At 41.9% G+C, this 13,042-nt stretch overlaps 1 protein-coding gene across 2 annotated transcripts in view; it reads left to right on the top strand.

Moving 5' to 3' along the window:
- The window catches only part of ADCY5 (adenylate cyclase 5), a 300,445-nt gene that overhangs the window by 248,859 nt on the left and 38,544 nt on the right, over positions 1 to 13,042 (top strand). For both annotated transcript variants that reach the window (XM_065413070.1, XM_065413069.1), the window contains exons 9-10: positions 4,535 to 4,557; positions 11,333 to 11,477. In XM_065413070.1, coding sequence (XP_065269142.1) covers positions 4,535 to 4,557; positions 11,333 to 11,477 — 168 coding nt within the window. The remainder of the gene's footprint in view (positions 1 to 4,534; positions 4,558 to 11,332; positions 11,478 to 13,042) is intronic.

Genomic DNA, 13,042 nt, shown 5'->3' with positions numbered 1-13,042 from the left:
GCAGGGAGGCCACGGGGCTCCGCACGCTGCCCCCACCCCGAACACCAGCTCCACACTCCCATTGGCCTCAAAAGGCATGTCATTTCCACTAACAGGCATCATGCAAAAAATTCATATGCTTACTGAGAGCAGAATAGAGCCCTAAAGTATGTGGAAAATTCCAAACACTGATTATGCTCTTCTGCCAATTGCTTAGAGAGGGTCTACTTGAGGAAATGTTATGGGGAAGTACCCTAAGATTGTCTCAATTGAATCCCTGAGCAATGTTTTCAGTATCCCAGTGAAGTACTTCTGTGCAAATAAGGAGTATTTCCTTTAATAATATCTTAGCCTTTTAGACAGTGCATTTAAAAAAAATCAGCTTGCAGGTTCTCTTGCATAATAATTCCATTTTATGAGTTTTGCTGTATGAAGAAGCCATCATTCATTCAAAATGGGAGTATTTGAAGTGAATAATTTAATTTACTTAGCTAAAGAGGTTCCCACTAAATATAATTTTAAGCTGCTTCCCTTCAATTAAAATTCAAGTCACTCTTAAATATTTAACCTCATTAGATGAGAAGAGTCCCAAAAGAAAAAGTGAGTAATATATTTTTGCTATACCTGATGTATGCATTTTTGAGTCTTTCATTTTAAGAATACAGCGTAAGTTGAACTACTAGTATAGAAGTCTCTCATTAATCATTTCCAGTGTTTCAAGCAAGTTTTAGTGTTTAAACAAGAGTCTAAATTAACCCAATATTATTTTTTAATGTTTTAAATGGGCTTGCCAGAAAAAAATCCAAGTTTGCTTGTGCAAACCAGGTAATTGCACACTCAAATGGGCAGTTAGGCATGATTGTCAGATTTCTGTTGACCTGTGAAAGTTTGCCCATTGTAATGTGTTCACCTGTTTTTATGAGAATCACTGCTGTGTCCTTTAGAAAATTGACCCGGTTGGTCTACATTTTCAAACTTGGGTACCTGAAATTTAGGAGTTCAGTATCAGTATGTAGTGTCAACATGTAGAGTCAGTAGGAACAGTGGCTATTCAGCTGTCATTGAAAATCAGGCCACTTATTTGGGCTCCTGTGTATGGATTTAGTTCCCTAACTCCCAGGAACCCATGTCTGAAAATGTGGACTTTATATTTAACAAGCACTGTCTGTGTTTTTACATTAAGGTTCACCCCGCCCCATTTGTTGGGTGATAGCTATTCACGTTCAGATGGTTTCTTTTGTCAGTGCAACTAGCTATGACACCAGGCAAATTATGAGCACTTTGTCTACATGGTTAATCAGTGGGCTTTTATTTCTGGCACCATCTTGTAAAATTCCATACAGGTGGGGAAAAAATCAACTCTTTTGACAGCTATAAAGCAATTTAAGCAAAACGAATATCTGAGTGATATTTCAGTCCCTCTTTAACCTTAAACCAAAAGCACTTGTAGTATTCTTTGGCTTAGTTGCTTGGACATGCTAAGTAAGTTTGCTGGGCATGTAAAACATGCTTCCTTCCCATTCGGCATTAGTCTGCTAGTAGTTAGTAAAGAAGAGCAGGGGGACAGGAGGGTTCCTCTTTCTGCGTGCCTGAATGGCAGTGTTTTAGTTGCAGTTTCTATTTTAAAGTGTGGGTTTAGTCTGAAAAGTGACTGTAAAAATGGCACTTTCTTGTTGAATAGACCTGCTCTGTGTATTCAGACAATCAGACCTGTTGATTTCAGTGACAAAAATATGTTTTCTCTTGTTCGTCCCAGAAAGCCTACCCAGCTTAGGGAAAATGTGCAGGATTCTGACAGCATCACCAGATTGATAACTTATTTCCAGTTGCAGGGCCAAATTTTCACCCTCATTTACAACTGTTTAATGCCATTGTCTCCAGTGTCATTGAACAAATGCAGTTGTGGGCAGGATTTGGCCAGCAGGCTGTGTATGGAAAGGATCCACATTAAATCTCAGTACCCAGGCTAAGATTGCAGTGCTAGCATTACTCATGGGGGAATTCTGCAACAAAAAGTTAAAAATTCTGCGTACAATATATTAAAATTCTGCACATTTTATTTGTCAAAATAACACAATGTAGTCACACCAGTTTCAATTATTTTTGGTCATGTATTTCAAAATACCTGTCAGCAAGTATGTCTGTAACAATACAGATGACAAAAAAGATTCAGATTTCTTACTAGGCATATTAATACAGAACTCTGAGTAATAATTCATTTAAACTACAATACAGAACCGTATTTCGCGCACCCCCTCAGAAGCAGTGCCAAGGCTTGGGGGAGTCGGGGTAATGGAGGAGTTGAGGGAGAGGGAAGTAAATTGCTGGGAAGGAGCCTGGGTGTGAACTTGGAGGGTTGTTGGGTATGGGTGGGAAAAGTATGGGACAGGTTTTTTGGGGGGGTCAAGGAGGGATTGTTAGGGAGCTTCCCCCATCCGGACCCTGGTTGACCCCTAGCATCTCCCATTCAGTCAGGCACATCTGCCCCTGTCCCCATGTATTCCTGCACCCCCATGTGTCCTTGCACCCCCTGTCCACATGTGGCCCTCTATCCCGACTCAGACACCCACTCCCCCCATCCCCATGTGGCCCTGCATCCCCCTCTCCTGTCCCTATGTGGCTCTGTACCTCCTCCCCCATCCGCATGCATCTCTGTGCCCCCACCCAGCCACTCTCCTGTCCCCATGTGTCCCTGCACCCCCTCCCTCTGTCCCCATGTGTCTCTGTGCCCCCACCAGCCACTCCCCTGTCCCCATGTGTCTCTGTGCCCCATCCAGCCACTCCACTGTCCCTATGTGTCTCTGTGCCCCATCCAGCCACTCCCCTGTCCCCATGTGTCTCTGTGCCCCATCCAGCCACTCCACTGTCCCTATGTGTCCCTGTACCCCGACCGCATGTGTCTCTGTGCCCCCACCAAGCCACTCCCCTGTCCCTATGTAGCTCTGCACCCGCTCCCCCATCACCATGTGGCCCTGTGCCTCCACTCCCATTCAGCCCCTTCCCCAGTCTGTCCTCCCCCACTAGCCCTTATGAGCCCCTATCTGACCTCCCAGGTAGTCTGTCTCCCTATAACCCCTGTCTCCTGACCTGGCCCGCTGCGAAGAAGGCTGCTCTCTCTCTTCCCTCGCAGGCAGGGAGCTGCTGCTGTTCTTGCGCCACAGCACCCTTTGGTGGGCAAAAGGCAGAGCTGCAGCAACATTTCGACAGAAGCATTTTTCTTGGCACAAAAAAAAATATGTGGGGCTCATTAATTATGCACGCATGCAGTAGAGCAGAATTCCCCCAGTAGTATAGCATACCATCATTTTACTTGTAAAATAAACACATTTGAGCTGGAGTCATTGAGATGCACAAAACCCCCATGGAATCCTACATCTGTCATCACTACATTTGCTAGAGTTTTAACACAGTGTACAAATTCTGCCCTCATGTACATGGGCATAACTCCTGTTGATTTCAGTGAGACTCGTACCTGGGTATCTGAAGGCAGATTTTGGTCCAGTCCATATAAGACCTATTTTATGAAGCTATTCTGCTCTATCAGGTATGTTAATAGACATTTCAGATTGCAGATAAATGCATATTTTTCTCTGGGGACCCTTCAAACAACTCTCAGGGCTTTGTTGGACCTGTAAACGTGTAGATAGCTCATTCAATAAACCTGAATGATCCTGGAGTGTATTTTAATTTACTTGCCAAAATACAAGAAATTTCCCCCTTCCCATTCATAGAGATGCATTTTCGTGTTAAAGGGGAGCATGGAAGGGCTTGAAAAAGAACAGATTTTGTTAGTAATGCTTAACTAAATGGATCCCCAATAAATAGTCCATTAATGTCTTATCCACTGTTTTGATGGCTGAAAAGTCTATGCTTATGCAAAATACTTGGCATGATAAAATTCCAAGAATGGGAATTTCAAAAACTGTGGCCAAATTCTACTCCCATTTAAGTTTCACTGTGTTAGACCAGCTCTGAGCACTTTTGAAAATCCCACCCTAATAAGAGAAATGACTTTAAGAAAACGAAAGACTTCAAAACTAGACATGGGAGAGCAAAGACTCATGAAAGTAAGTATTGAGGAAGAAATGGATATCTAACTATATAAGCCCTTCCTGTGATTGGAGGCAGACAACATCAGCCAAATTCATACATTGTGCAGGCTAGCAGTGCATTAACTACAATGGAGTTGCACCCACCTGTCTGTCTGAATTTTGACCCAAGTGTGTATTGCATCACTTGTATCAGTAAACTTTTCTTAAAGGCACAGCAAATGCATGACAAAGATCAACTGAAGGAGCAGAAGCCATTCCCTTACCTTTAACTTTCCTATGTTTATTTTAAGACATGTATTTATATAAAATTGTGTTCTGTCCAATCTATCTGATGAATGATATAGAGACAGAGAATATTGTATTGGCTTGGCAGGTTCTCCATCAACATATAACAAATGAACACTGTGCAAGCTCGTGTATGAAATGCCATCCTTCAGAATTCTTTGTTGTATCCAAGGTCATTCTGTTTCCTAACTGTTATGTTTCATTTTCCTTTCTTTCAGGGTTTTGAGGATCCCAAGGACAAGTAAGCAAATTTTGTCATAAATGTTTTGTGTTTCTGCATTCTTGTTTGTTTGTTTTTCCTAATGTGAAATTAGCGTTTGAGACAGATGCCCAGTTTCCAACAGTGGAGACGGGAGTCCCCATCTTTTTTATACACGGATGAAGTCATAGCATGAAGAGAGGCAGTGACGTTTCCTGTAGGGGCAGCTAATCTACAGGCACCACCTCCATGAGTGTGAGGACTAGTCTATTTCCAATTACCTTCTGTTTTAAGCATCTCTGTTGAGAATGCTGAGAAGGAGTCTAAGTGCCAGTTGCAGAACCTGTCCTAGAGAATTATAAATGATGCTGGCACACATGGCATTCTCTTACCCAGGGCACTTCTTGTGCAAGAGCGCTTGAGCAATAGCCACTGCTGCTATTATTATTTATTTATTTTGCTTTACCAGTTAAGGAACAGTAAGGATGGCCTTCAATAGGAATGGGTTCAGCATATCAGCTCAGGGAAGATGGGAGTGGGGATTATAAAGTGGGAGAGGACAGTAAGAGATCCTCCTAGCTCCAGTAGTGAAATAGAGGAACCCCTGAGACAAGAGAGTTGAGGCAGAACTCTTACTCCCTTAGTGTTACACAATCGCTACACTTACAGGGGCTCCCATGTCAGCTTGTCGATCCAGCAAAGGCAATATCAATACTCAGAGCTTTAGCTGGCAGATCATTCATTTAGGGGAAGTGGCAGCTCAGATAGAAGAAACCCAGCCAGATAAGAGAGATGTAAAATGCATTTAGAGTCATTCTACTGCTAGTGCCAATGAAATTACCTGTAGTAGGTGGTAATGTAGAGGAGCAGTTGGGCCAGGAAATAAGAGTTAACTTGTGTACACTTACACTGGGCTCATTTCCTAAATGAAGCAAATGAGAGAGAAATAACAGAACAGGGGCTGTAATGGGATACTTGTGAATGAGGGTTCATATACTGAGAAGTCAGTTGCACCATCTATCAGAGTTGATTTATGGGTAATGAAAGCTATCCTACTGTGACACTAAACAAATGGATTACTGTTATCCACAACAGGCAGGGCCCTACCTTATAGTTATAAATCACTTTACAAACATTATCCAACCCTCATAGCAGCCCTATCAAGTAATAAGGTAAGTAAGAATAGTTATCCCCATTTTACAGGAGGAGAAGCTGGGGCAGAGAGGTTGCAACTTGCCACCAGGAGATGTTGCCAGAGCCAGCATTTGAACTCTGGAGTTCTTGGCTCCCAGTTCTGTGCTAAACCCACTGGGGTCATGCTTTTCAATGAATACATAAAGTCAAGCCCACTCCATGAAAATTCATATTGAAACAGGGAAGCCTTCAGCCTGGAGAGAAGGATATCATCGGTGAACTTTGGCATATGTTGAAGGGAACAGCATTCCAGAGTTTTGGGCCCCTCCCTCCAGTACAAAGGGTTGTGACCAAAATCTTCAGAAGTGGCCAGTGATATTAAGTGCCTCGGTTTTTGGTAGTCCAACTTAGAAACATCTTGCTTGATTTGCAGAGAGGCTGAGCACCCACAGTTTTTGTCTCTCAAATTGAGACAACTAAAATCCCTGGCTGCTTCTGAAAATGTTGGCCTGTGTGAATAAAAGACCAATTCTGTCAAGTTATTTATTCCCAGTGGTTCTAACAAACCTCTGTGACAAAAATGCTTACTCTGCTCCTCGCCCTCAACATTCCTTATCTTTTTGTTTGTTTGTTTTCAAAACATACCCAGAAGAAAATTTACATATAAAGGATGTTTCTCTAACGATGCTGGGCCATTATGAGACGGATATGGTAACAAGATGTTGATATTAAATTTCCAAGAAAGATGATCCTTTTTTGTTAAATTCATCGCTGGCAGCTCATTAAAATGAGTGATACTTGCTCTAAATTTTCCAGTTCACTCAGGATCATATACTAGTTTATGCCTTAAATCTTTACTTGCTTGCCTCTTTTTTTGACTATGAAGTTGGCTCTCAACAGATTTTTTTCTTGGCATATATTCCAGTTAGTTGTCTGTCTTAAAATCTGCTGGTTTTTTTTTTAAAAAGATTCTTCAAGATCATATTAACTCTGAGGTTTTACCTCTAAATTTTGAACAACAAAAATGCTATTAAGAATTAAATCCTAATAATTGCATTGTTTGATCTCACTACTGACATTAACCTGTTGCTCACTAAATGTGTTTGCAACAGAAGTAGAGGAAGAGGCCAGCAGTGAGAAGGAGGGGTGGGGGGAAACAACCATGGATTAATTGCCAGTTGTGTTTACTAATAAAGCATCTTTATTACCAAGATATTTTTATTTATGAGAGAATTTTTATTGTAGAGGTGTGATTAAAAGAACAGAGGAATGTTATTTGGCTGTAGGTCTTTGATGTGAATGAGTCAAGCTATGTGGGAGCTGAATTGAATCGGTTGCCACTGCCATTTGTAAAATATCTGGTTTTAGGGTCAAATTGGCACCTCCCCTGGAAGTGACATGGCAAAATGACAAGTGGCTCAGGAAGTTCCATGAGAGTCATGCTTGGGAATTTCTACTGATCTTTCCTGCGACAGGGCGTAAATAGGTTGTTTCATGTCCTTTGGAGGAATGACCCTGCCCCAAGTGGAGTCTCTAGGAGGAGGTGTCACTCAATAAGAATAAAAGTTATGGGGAGGGGGGTTTGTTAATTTTTTTTGGGGGGGGGAGGAGGAAGAAGAGTTAAAACCCTAGCACAGTGGTGGACAACCTGCAGCCCACGGGCCGCATGCGACCCATCAGGCTAATCCGCTGGCGGGCCGCGAGACAGTTTGTTTACATTGACTGTCCACAGGCACGGCCGCCCGCAGCTCCCAGTGGCCGCGGTTCGCCGTTCCTGGCCGATGGGAGCTGCGGGAAGCGGCGCGGGCTGCAGGGACGTGCTAGCCGCCGCTTCCCACAGCTCCCATTGGCCAGGAACGGCGAACCGCGGCCACTGGGAGCTGCGGGCAGCCATGCCAATGTAAACAAACTGTCTCGCGGCCCACCAGCGGATTACGCTGATGGGTGCCCGTAGGTTGCCCACCACTGCCCTAGGAGGTCTTTCAGAGTACCAGCGGGATGGGCTTCCTCATGTTTAAGCATTTTGATGCAGCTTAAATGCTTCCGAAAGCCAGAATAATAATTTTGAAGTCTGCCTGACAGCAAGGGACCCTAACATGCTCTCCTTCCCCAGGGCCATATAACAAAAAACAGTATCAATAAAAGTTTCTACACACACCCTTCATTGCTCGACCAGTGTAACTCTACTCTGGCATCTGTGGCAAGAAGTGTACTGCTAAAGGTGATGTGGACTAATGTCCAAAAGGAACTGCTTTGAGGCAACCAACTCAAGGCTACCAAACTGCGACGGGATAACACTTCGAGACTTTGGCTGGATTCAAACCAGCGACCTAGTGGTGAAATGACCCATAGGCCATTACTAAGCCTGATCCAGCCAGCCACAGTCAAAAACTACCCAAAGTGGTAGTTCTCCTTCCCTATCCTCCCAGGCTGTGCTGTTAGACTGGAACTTTGAATCTAGCTGAGGCTCACTGAGATGGCAATGAGTTTTAACCTTGGATTCTTGGAGAAAATTATTGCAACTCTCATGTGATATAAAAATGGCTAAATTTAAATTGTCCAAATCTAGAACTAACTAGCAGGAATTTTGAATGCATTCTGTAAATAGGACTAGTAATTTCCTTGCTCTTTTTATGAAGCTAGAGAACAGGATTATGACAATTGAGCAAAAATAAAAAATGGCTCTTTATGTACTTAAGCAGATGTGGTTTATTTAAAACAAACATCTAGAAGTAAATTGAATTTCCTTTCCTCCACGGTGAAATCTAAATTGCATTTCAGAAGTGGAATATATACTAGCTGATGGATTAAATAACTGTGGTGTCCAAAAATAAAAACAGTCCTTCTCCTTTCCCTGACCCCTGTTGAAATGCAAACCCTTGCTATAACAACATTAAGGAACTGAGACAAAGACCATTTGCATTTGCCAGACTGCCTCCTGTTTGAATGCTGAGGATGTATTGTAATGACTTGTCTACTGCGTATATGTATCACTGTCTTCTTTTGGTTGGAATTTCAATGATCAATGGTGTGTCATAAGACAGTGGGGCCTGATTATTATTTTTTGTCAGATATGTGCAGATCCTGTTGACTTAAATTGAAATTGTGAGTATTGAGCTCTTCTGAAAATCAGGTCCAATAATGCTAAAGCTAGTGAAAAGTCTCCTTTAATTCCATGTTGTGGGGCATTGGCTTTTGAAACAGAAGTCCCGATTATGTTTTGGCCAATTTTGCGAGCATCTTACTCACACCTACAGAGGTCTGTTGGCCATGGGTTTGTTACAATTCATGCTATATGCCTGCATTAGCCAGTGTTATATAGCACTGACAAAACCCAGAAAACTCAGCCGGCAATACCATCTTTCATCCTGCCCTGTTGTGCTTTAGGTTTCATTTTTTAGGAGGTGTCTGAACAATGGTTGATTTTGCCTAACATGGGCTGTATATTGCCCTGGAATCAATTAGAATTGCAGTTGGAATCAGGAATCACATTAGGGTCTGTCCTAATACAAGCTATATTTACTTGGGCATCATGGAAACTGAGCAGAATAACAAAATTTCAGCTTTAGCTTTTAATTTCTGCCTCGTCAGTTTAAGCCAGACCATTAAAGAGACAATGTCAAGCTATAAAAATTCTGACTAAGTTTTTTCAAAAATGATGAGTGCCTTACTTTTTGGGTGCTCAACTTGAGATCTTAAAGGAGTCTGATTTTCAGACTGTTGGTTTTCATCACTATTTTAAAATTACATCCCTTTAAGGTGGCTCTATGTAGGCATCGGAAAAACTGTGGTATGAAAAAAGCTGTGGGACTGAAAATCACTAATCATTTGAAAATCTTGGTCCATATGTTTGGAAAGTAGGATCTGACTCCACATTGCCTTGCCACCTCGTGTCATCTTTTCTCTTAGCTCAAAGGTATAAAATAATATCATTTGCATCAGAAAATGGTTTGACCCAAGAACCTCGGGATGCCAGAGCTGCCAGGGGTGGCACAGATCCCTGAGGTTTATAGGGGTACAGGGATCCCCCTGGGTTCCCCAAAATAATGTCATGCACGGTCTCTAATGAAAGCCTGTGTCGCACTGGTCATCATGACCATTGTGAGATGCATGTACGGAGAATATGTGAGGAGTTATGTGTATATATCTAAAATTGTCATATCTGTAGTTACAAACAGGGTCACTCAAAGGTAGCATGTCTTGAGATAAACTTCTCCAGACTGGAGATGGGAGACACTTATCTCCATGGGGGCTATTGTGTATTGTATATCCTGCAATAGGAGTCTGTTAGCATTCTAAGGCAAATGCTAGTGAAGAGCTGGCAGAGACTTGAGAAGAAAGTTAACAGGAAGGGTAAACAGCGGGGGAGGGACCCTATCTTGAGGTGACCCTATCTTGAGGTGACCTTCAAAAGTCTGTTCTGTATATTTGGAGGTGCAAAGAGACACTCTGGTGTCCTTCGCCTAGGAAGTAAACCGAGAGCCAGTTTGCTTCATGAAAAAGGGATCTCAACCAGGGTTGGTTGAAAATGCTGGAGAGAGCTTTGGATGAGATGAACTTCTTAAGACAGGAGGATAACTTGTTTGCAGTGGTATAGTTAGTTAAGTTTAGGCTTTAGAGTACATGTTATTATGTTGTTTTATATGGAACCATTTGTTCCCATCTCTCACATTGGTTTTTATTGGAATTTCTATTCTTTCTTAAATATGTTTTTCTTTTGTTTTATAATTGTACTCAAGTGCTGTGCGTAATACAGGAGTGGTGGTCTAAGTTAAAACAGATAAACTGTGGTACACTGTTCTTTTGGGAACAGAGGATCTGGGATTTCTGTGGGTATCCAGTGATTGCGGCTGGATACCATAGGGGAACACTTTGAAATGACTTAGGGTGCATCTATAGTCAATTTGCAAAGCAAAGAGTCAGCTGGTGTAGCCCATAGAAGAGTGTTTGAGTGGCTGACAGGCTGGTTGTGTTGGGGAGCTAACACCCACCTGGCACAAGCAAGACTGCCATGCTGGAGACAGGTGGTGATGAGGAGACTCACAGCCCTGGCTGCCCCAAATGTCACAAATGGAAAGTTCCGATTTGGTATCAATTTATACTTTGCCGAGCTGTAAATAACTACTCAGGAATGACACAGTGGCGAGTCATGCCCAACACCTTTAACTATTCCTGCACGCTGTAGATGAACAAAGCTGGAGAAATTTTCAAGTTCTAAAATTTCAAGCTGGGTCAGCGTGTGGAAGATTTTGACAATTTTTGTGATTTTTTCCCCCCATGTTTTTTGACCAACTCAGGCAATAACATACATAGCAGGAATGAAATATAGGGAAAAAACAAAGCACGAGAATAATGGAGGGAAAATCCATGCGGTTTTAGAGGTTGATGTATGATAAAAATACACGTTTAAGGAAAGCAAACACCTTGATGATAGGGAAAGACAGCTATATCAAATATCTTAATTGAGTGAAGACAGACGGATGAGGACTGACAATGTATTGGATAGCTGATAACATTTCACCTGGAGATTATCCAGCTAAAGTTTGTAATAAATGAGACGTGATTAACATCCGGGTGACTCTACGGTGAACCGGTGCACTCCTTTGGGCCTCTTTGCCGAAAAAAGATCAAGCTGAGTGCTCTGTAAAGTTCCCATTCTCTTCCATTTTTGTGACATCCTCAGGAACACGCAAGAAAGCATGAACCCGGAGGATGAGGTGGATGAGTTTCTGGGCCGTGCAATCGATGCCAGAAGTATTGATCGGTTACGCTCTGAGCATGTTCGCAAATTTCTCTTAACATTCAGGGAGCCTGACTTAGAGAAGAAGGTAAGATTCCCCAATAACTACTCTCTCGGATGAAGAAAGTCTATTGTTAGTTTTGTTTGTCCAATTTAAGCTTAAAATCTTCTTCCTACAGTTTGGAGTTACTTTACTTTTTTCCCCCCACTTATCACTTCAGTTCCTTTAGGGAGATTTTAACTTACCTGCTTTTAGAGGACACAGTGTATCTGTTGAAGGAAACATTTGATAGAAATGCACCATTGGGTAGGAATGCATGCTGAGCCATTTCTCTCTCACCTATAGCAATAGTGAACTTCAGAGTGAAATCAAGATGTTCTTGTGCCCATTACTGATCATTGGAGTATGTGTCGTGGGTGGCACTCAAAATTATACTCTTTCTAAACTGCACTGCTCTCTTCTACAGTTTAGGAGAGGAAGGGTGATCTTGAGGCTAAGGAACAGGATTTAGGAAATCTGGATCTGCCACAGATATCCTGTGTGATCTGGGGCAAAGCATTTAATCTCTCTGCCCTTCAGTTGCCCGTAAAATGGAGACAATACTACTTCACAGGGATGTGAGAATAAATTCATAATAAGTTTGGAGGCACTCACATACTACAATGGTGTGTACCATATAAGTAAATAAATTATTTTACACACACACACACACACACACACACACACACACACACACTGCTTAGGGAAAATTTAAGCTCTGCCTTTTTTAATCCTAAATAATGTGAGCCTTAGGGCTATGTGAGCTGTCTTTAGGATAACCCTTAATAATAACAATAAAAGGTGAGCCATATTTTTAACAGGAAAAGCCATATCTATAAATTTTGTATTGGTCAGGTTAAGTTTGAGTCTGCTATTCTATTACTATGTTTAGCAATTATGTTTGTACTGCAAAAAGAGGATACAGTGATTAATCTAGTTAAAGAGCAAGACGTCTTTGCAGTACTTGCAGTATTTTTTCAATTCTGAATGGATCACATTAGCGTTGATCAGAAGTGTAAGCATGTTATTTTCCCCATTTGATTTTACATTTTTAAGAAAACTGAATGGTTCACATATCTCAAGGGCCTCCTTGTTTCACAGCTTAGGGATTGAGTTTGTTTGGACTAAGAATTGCAGTTCTAGCAGCACAGAGGACACGTTTAGGAATTGGACACAGCTCATCTGTGACTGACACTGATCACTAATGTAACAAGGAGTCTGGTGGCACCTTATACCTGATACCTGATCACTAATGTGAATGTTGTGAATTAATGAGAACCTGTGGCAACCTCACATTTTCATTAGAACCAACTAAAACTGTGCAAGTGTTTCTTAACACTGGCAGATACCACGAAAAACAATGTTTTCTCACTAGGCTTGAAAGAGGCAAACAAGAAATTGGTGTTTTCACAATAATCTTTCACTTCTGGTGAAATGCAGTGATTTGTTGACACGTTACCTTTTAATGCATGAACAAAAAGTTGCACTGGATTCTGTTCCAAAGAAAAGGTGAAGGGGGGGAAAACCCTTCTCAGAAGGTCTTTGTATCATATAAGTTGCATCCATCAATTCTACCTTGGCCTTTGATAGGTCCCCAGATCCCTGGAGGGCAG

This window comes from Emys orbicularis, chromosome 11 (assembly GCF_028017835.1).
Source record: "Emys orbicularis isolate rEmyOrb1 chromosome 11, rEmyOrb1.hap1, whole genome shotgun sequence".
In the NCBI taxonomy this organism is placed as follows: domain Eukaryota; kingdom Metazoa; phylum Chordata; order Testudines; family Emydidae; genus Emys; species Emys orbicularis.
This window is presented reverse-complemented; position numbering and strand designations above follow the sequence as displayed.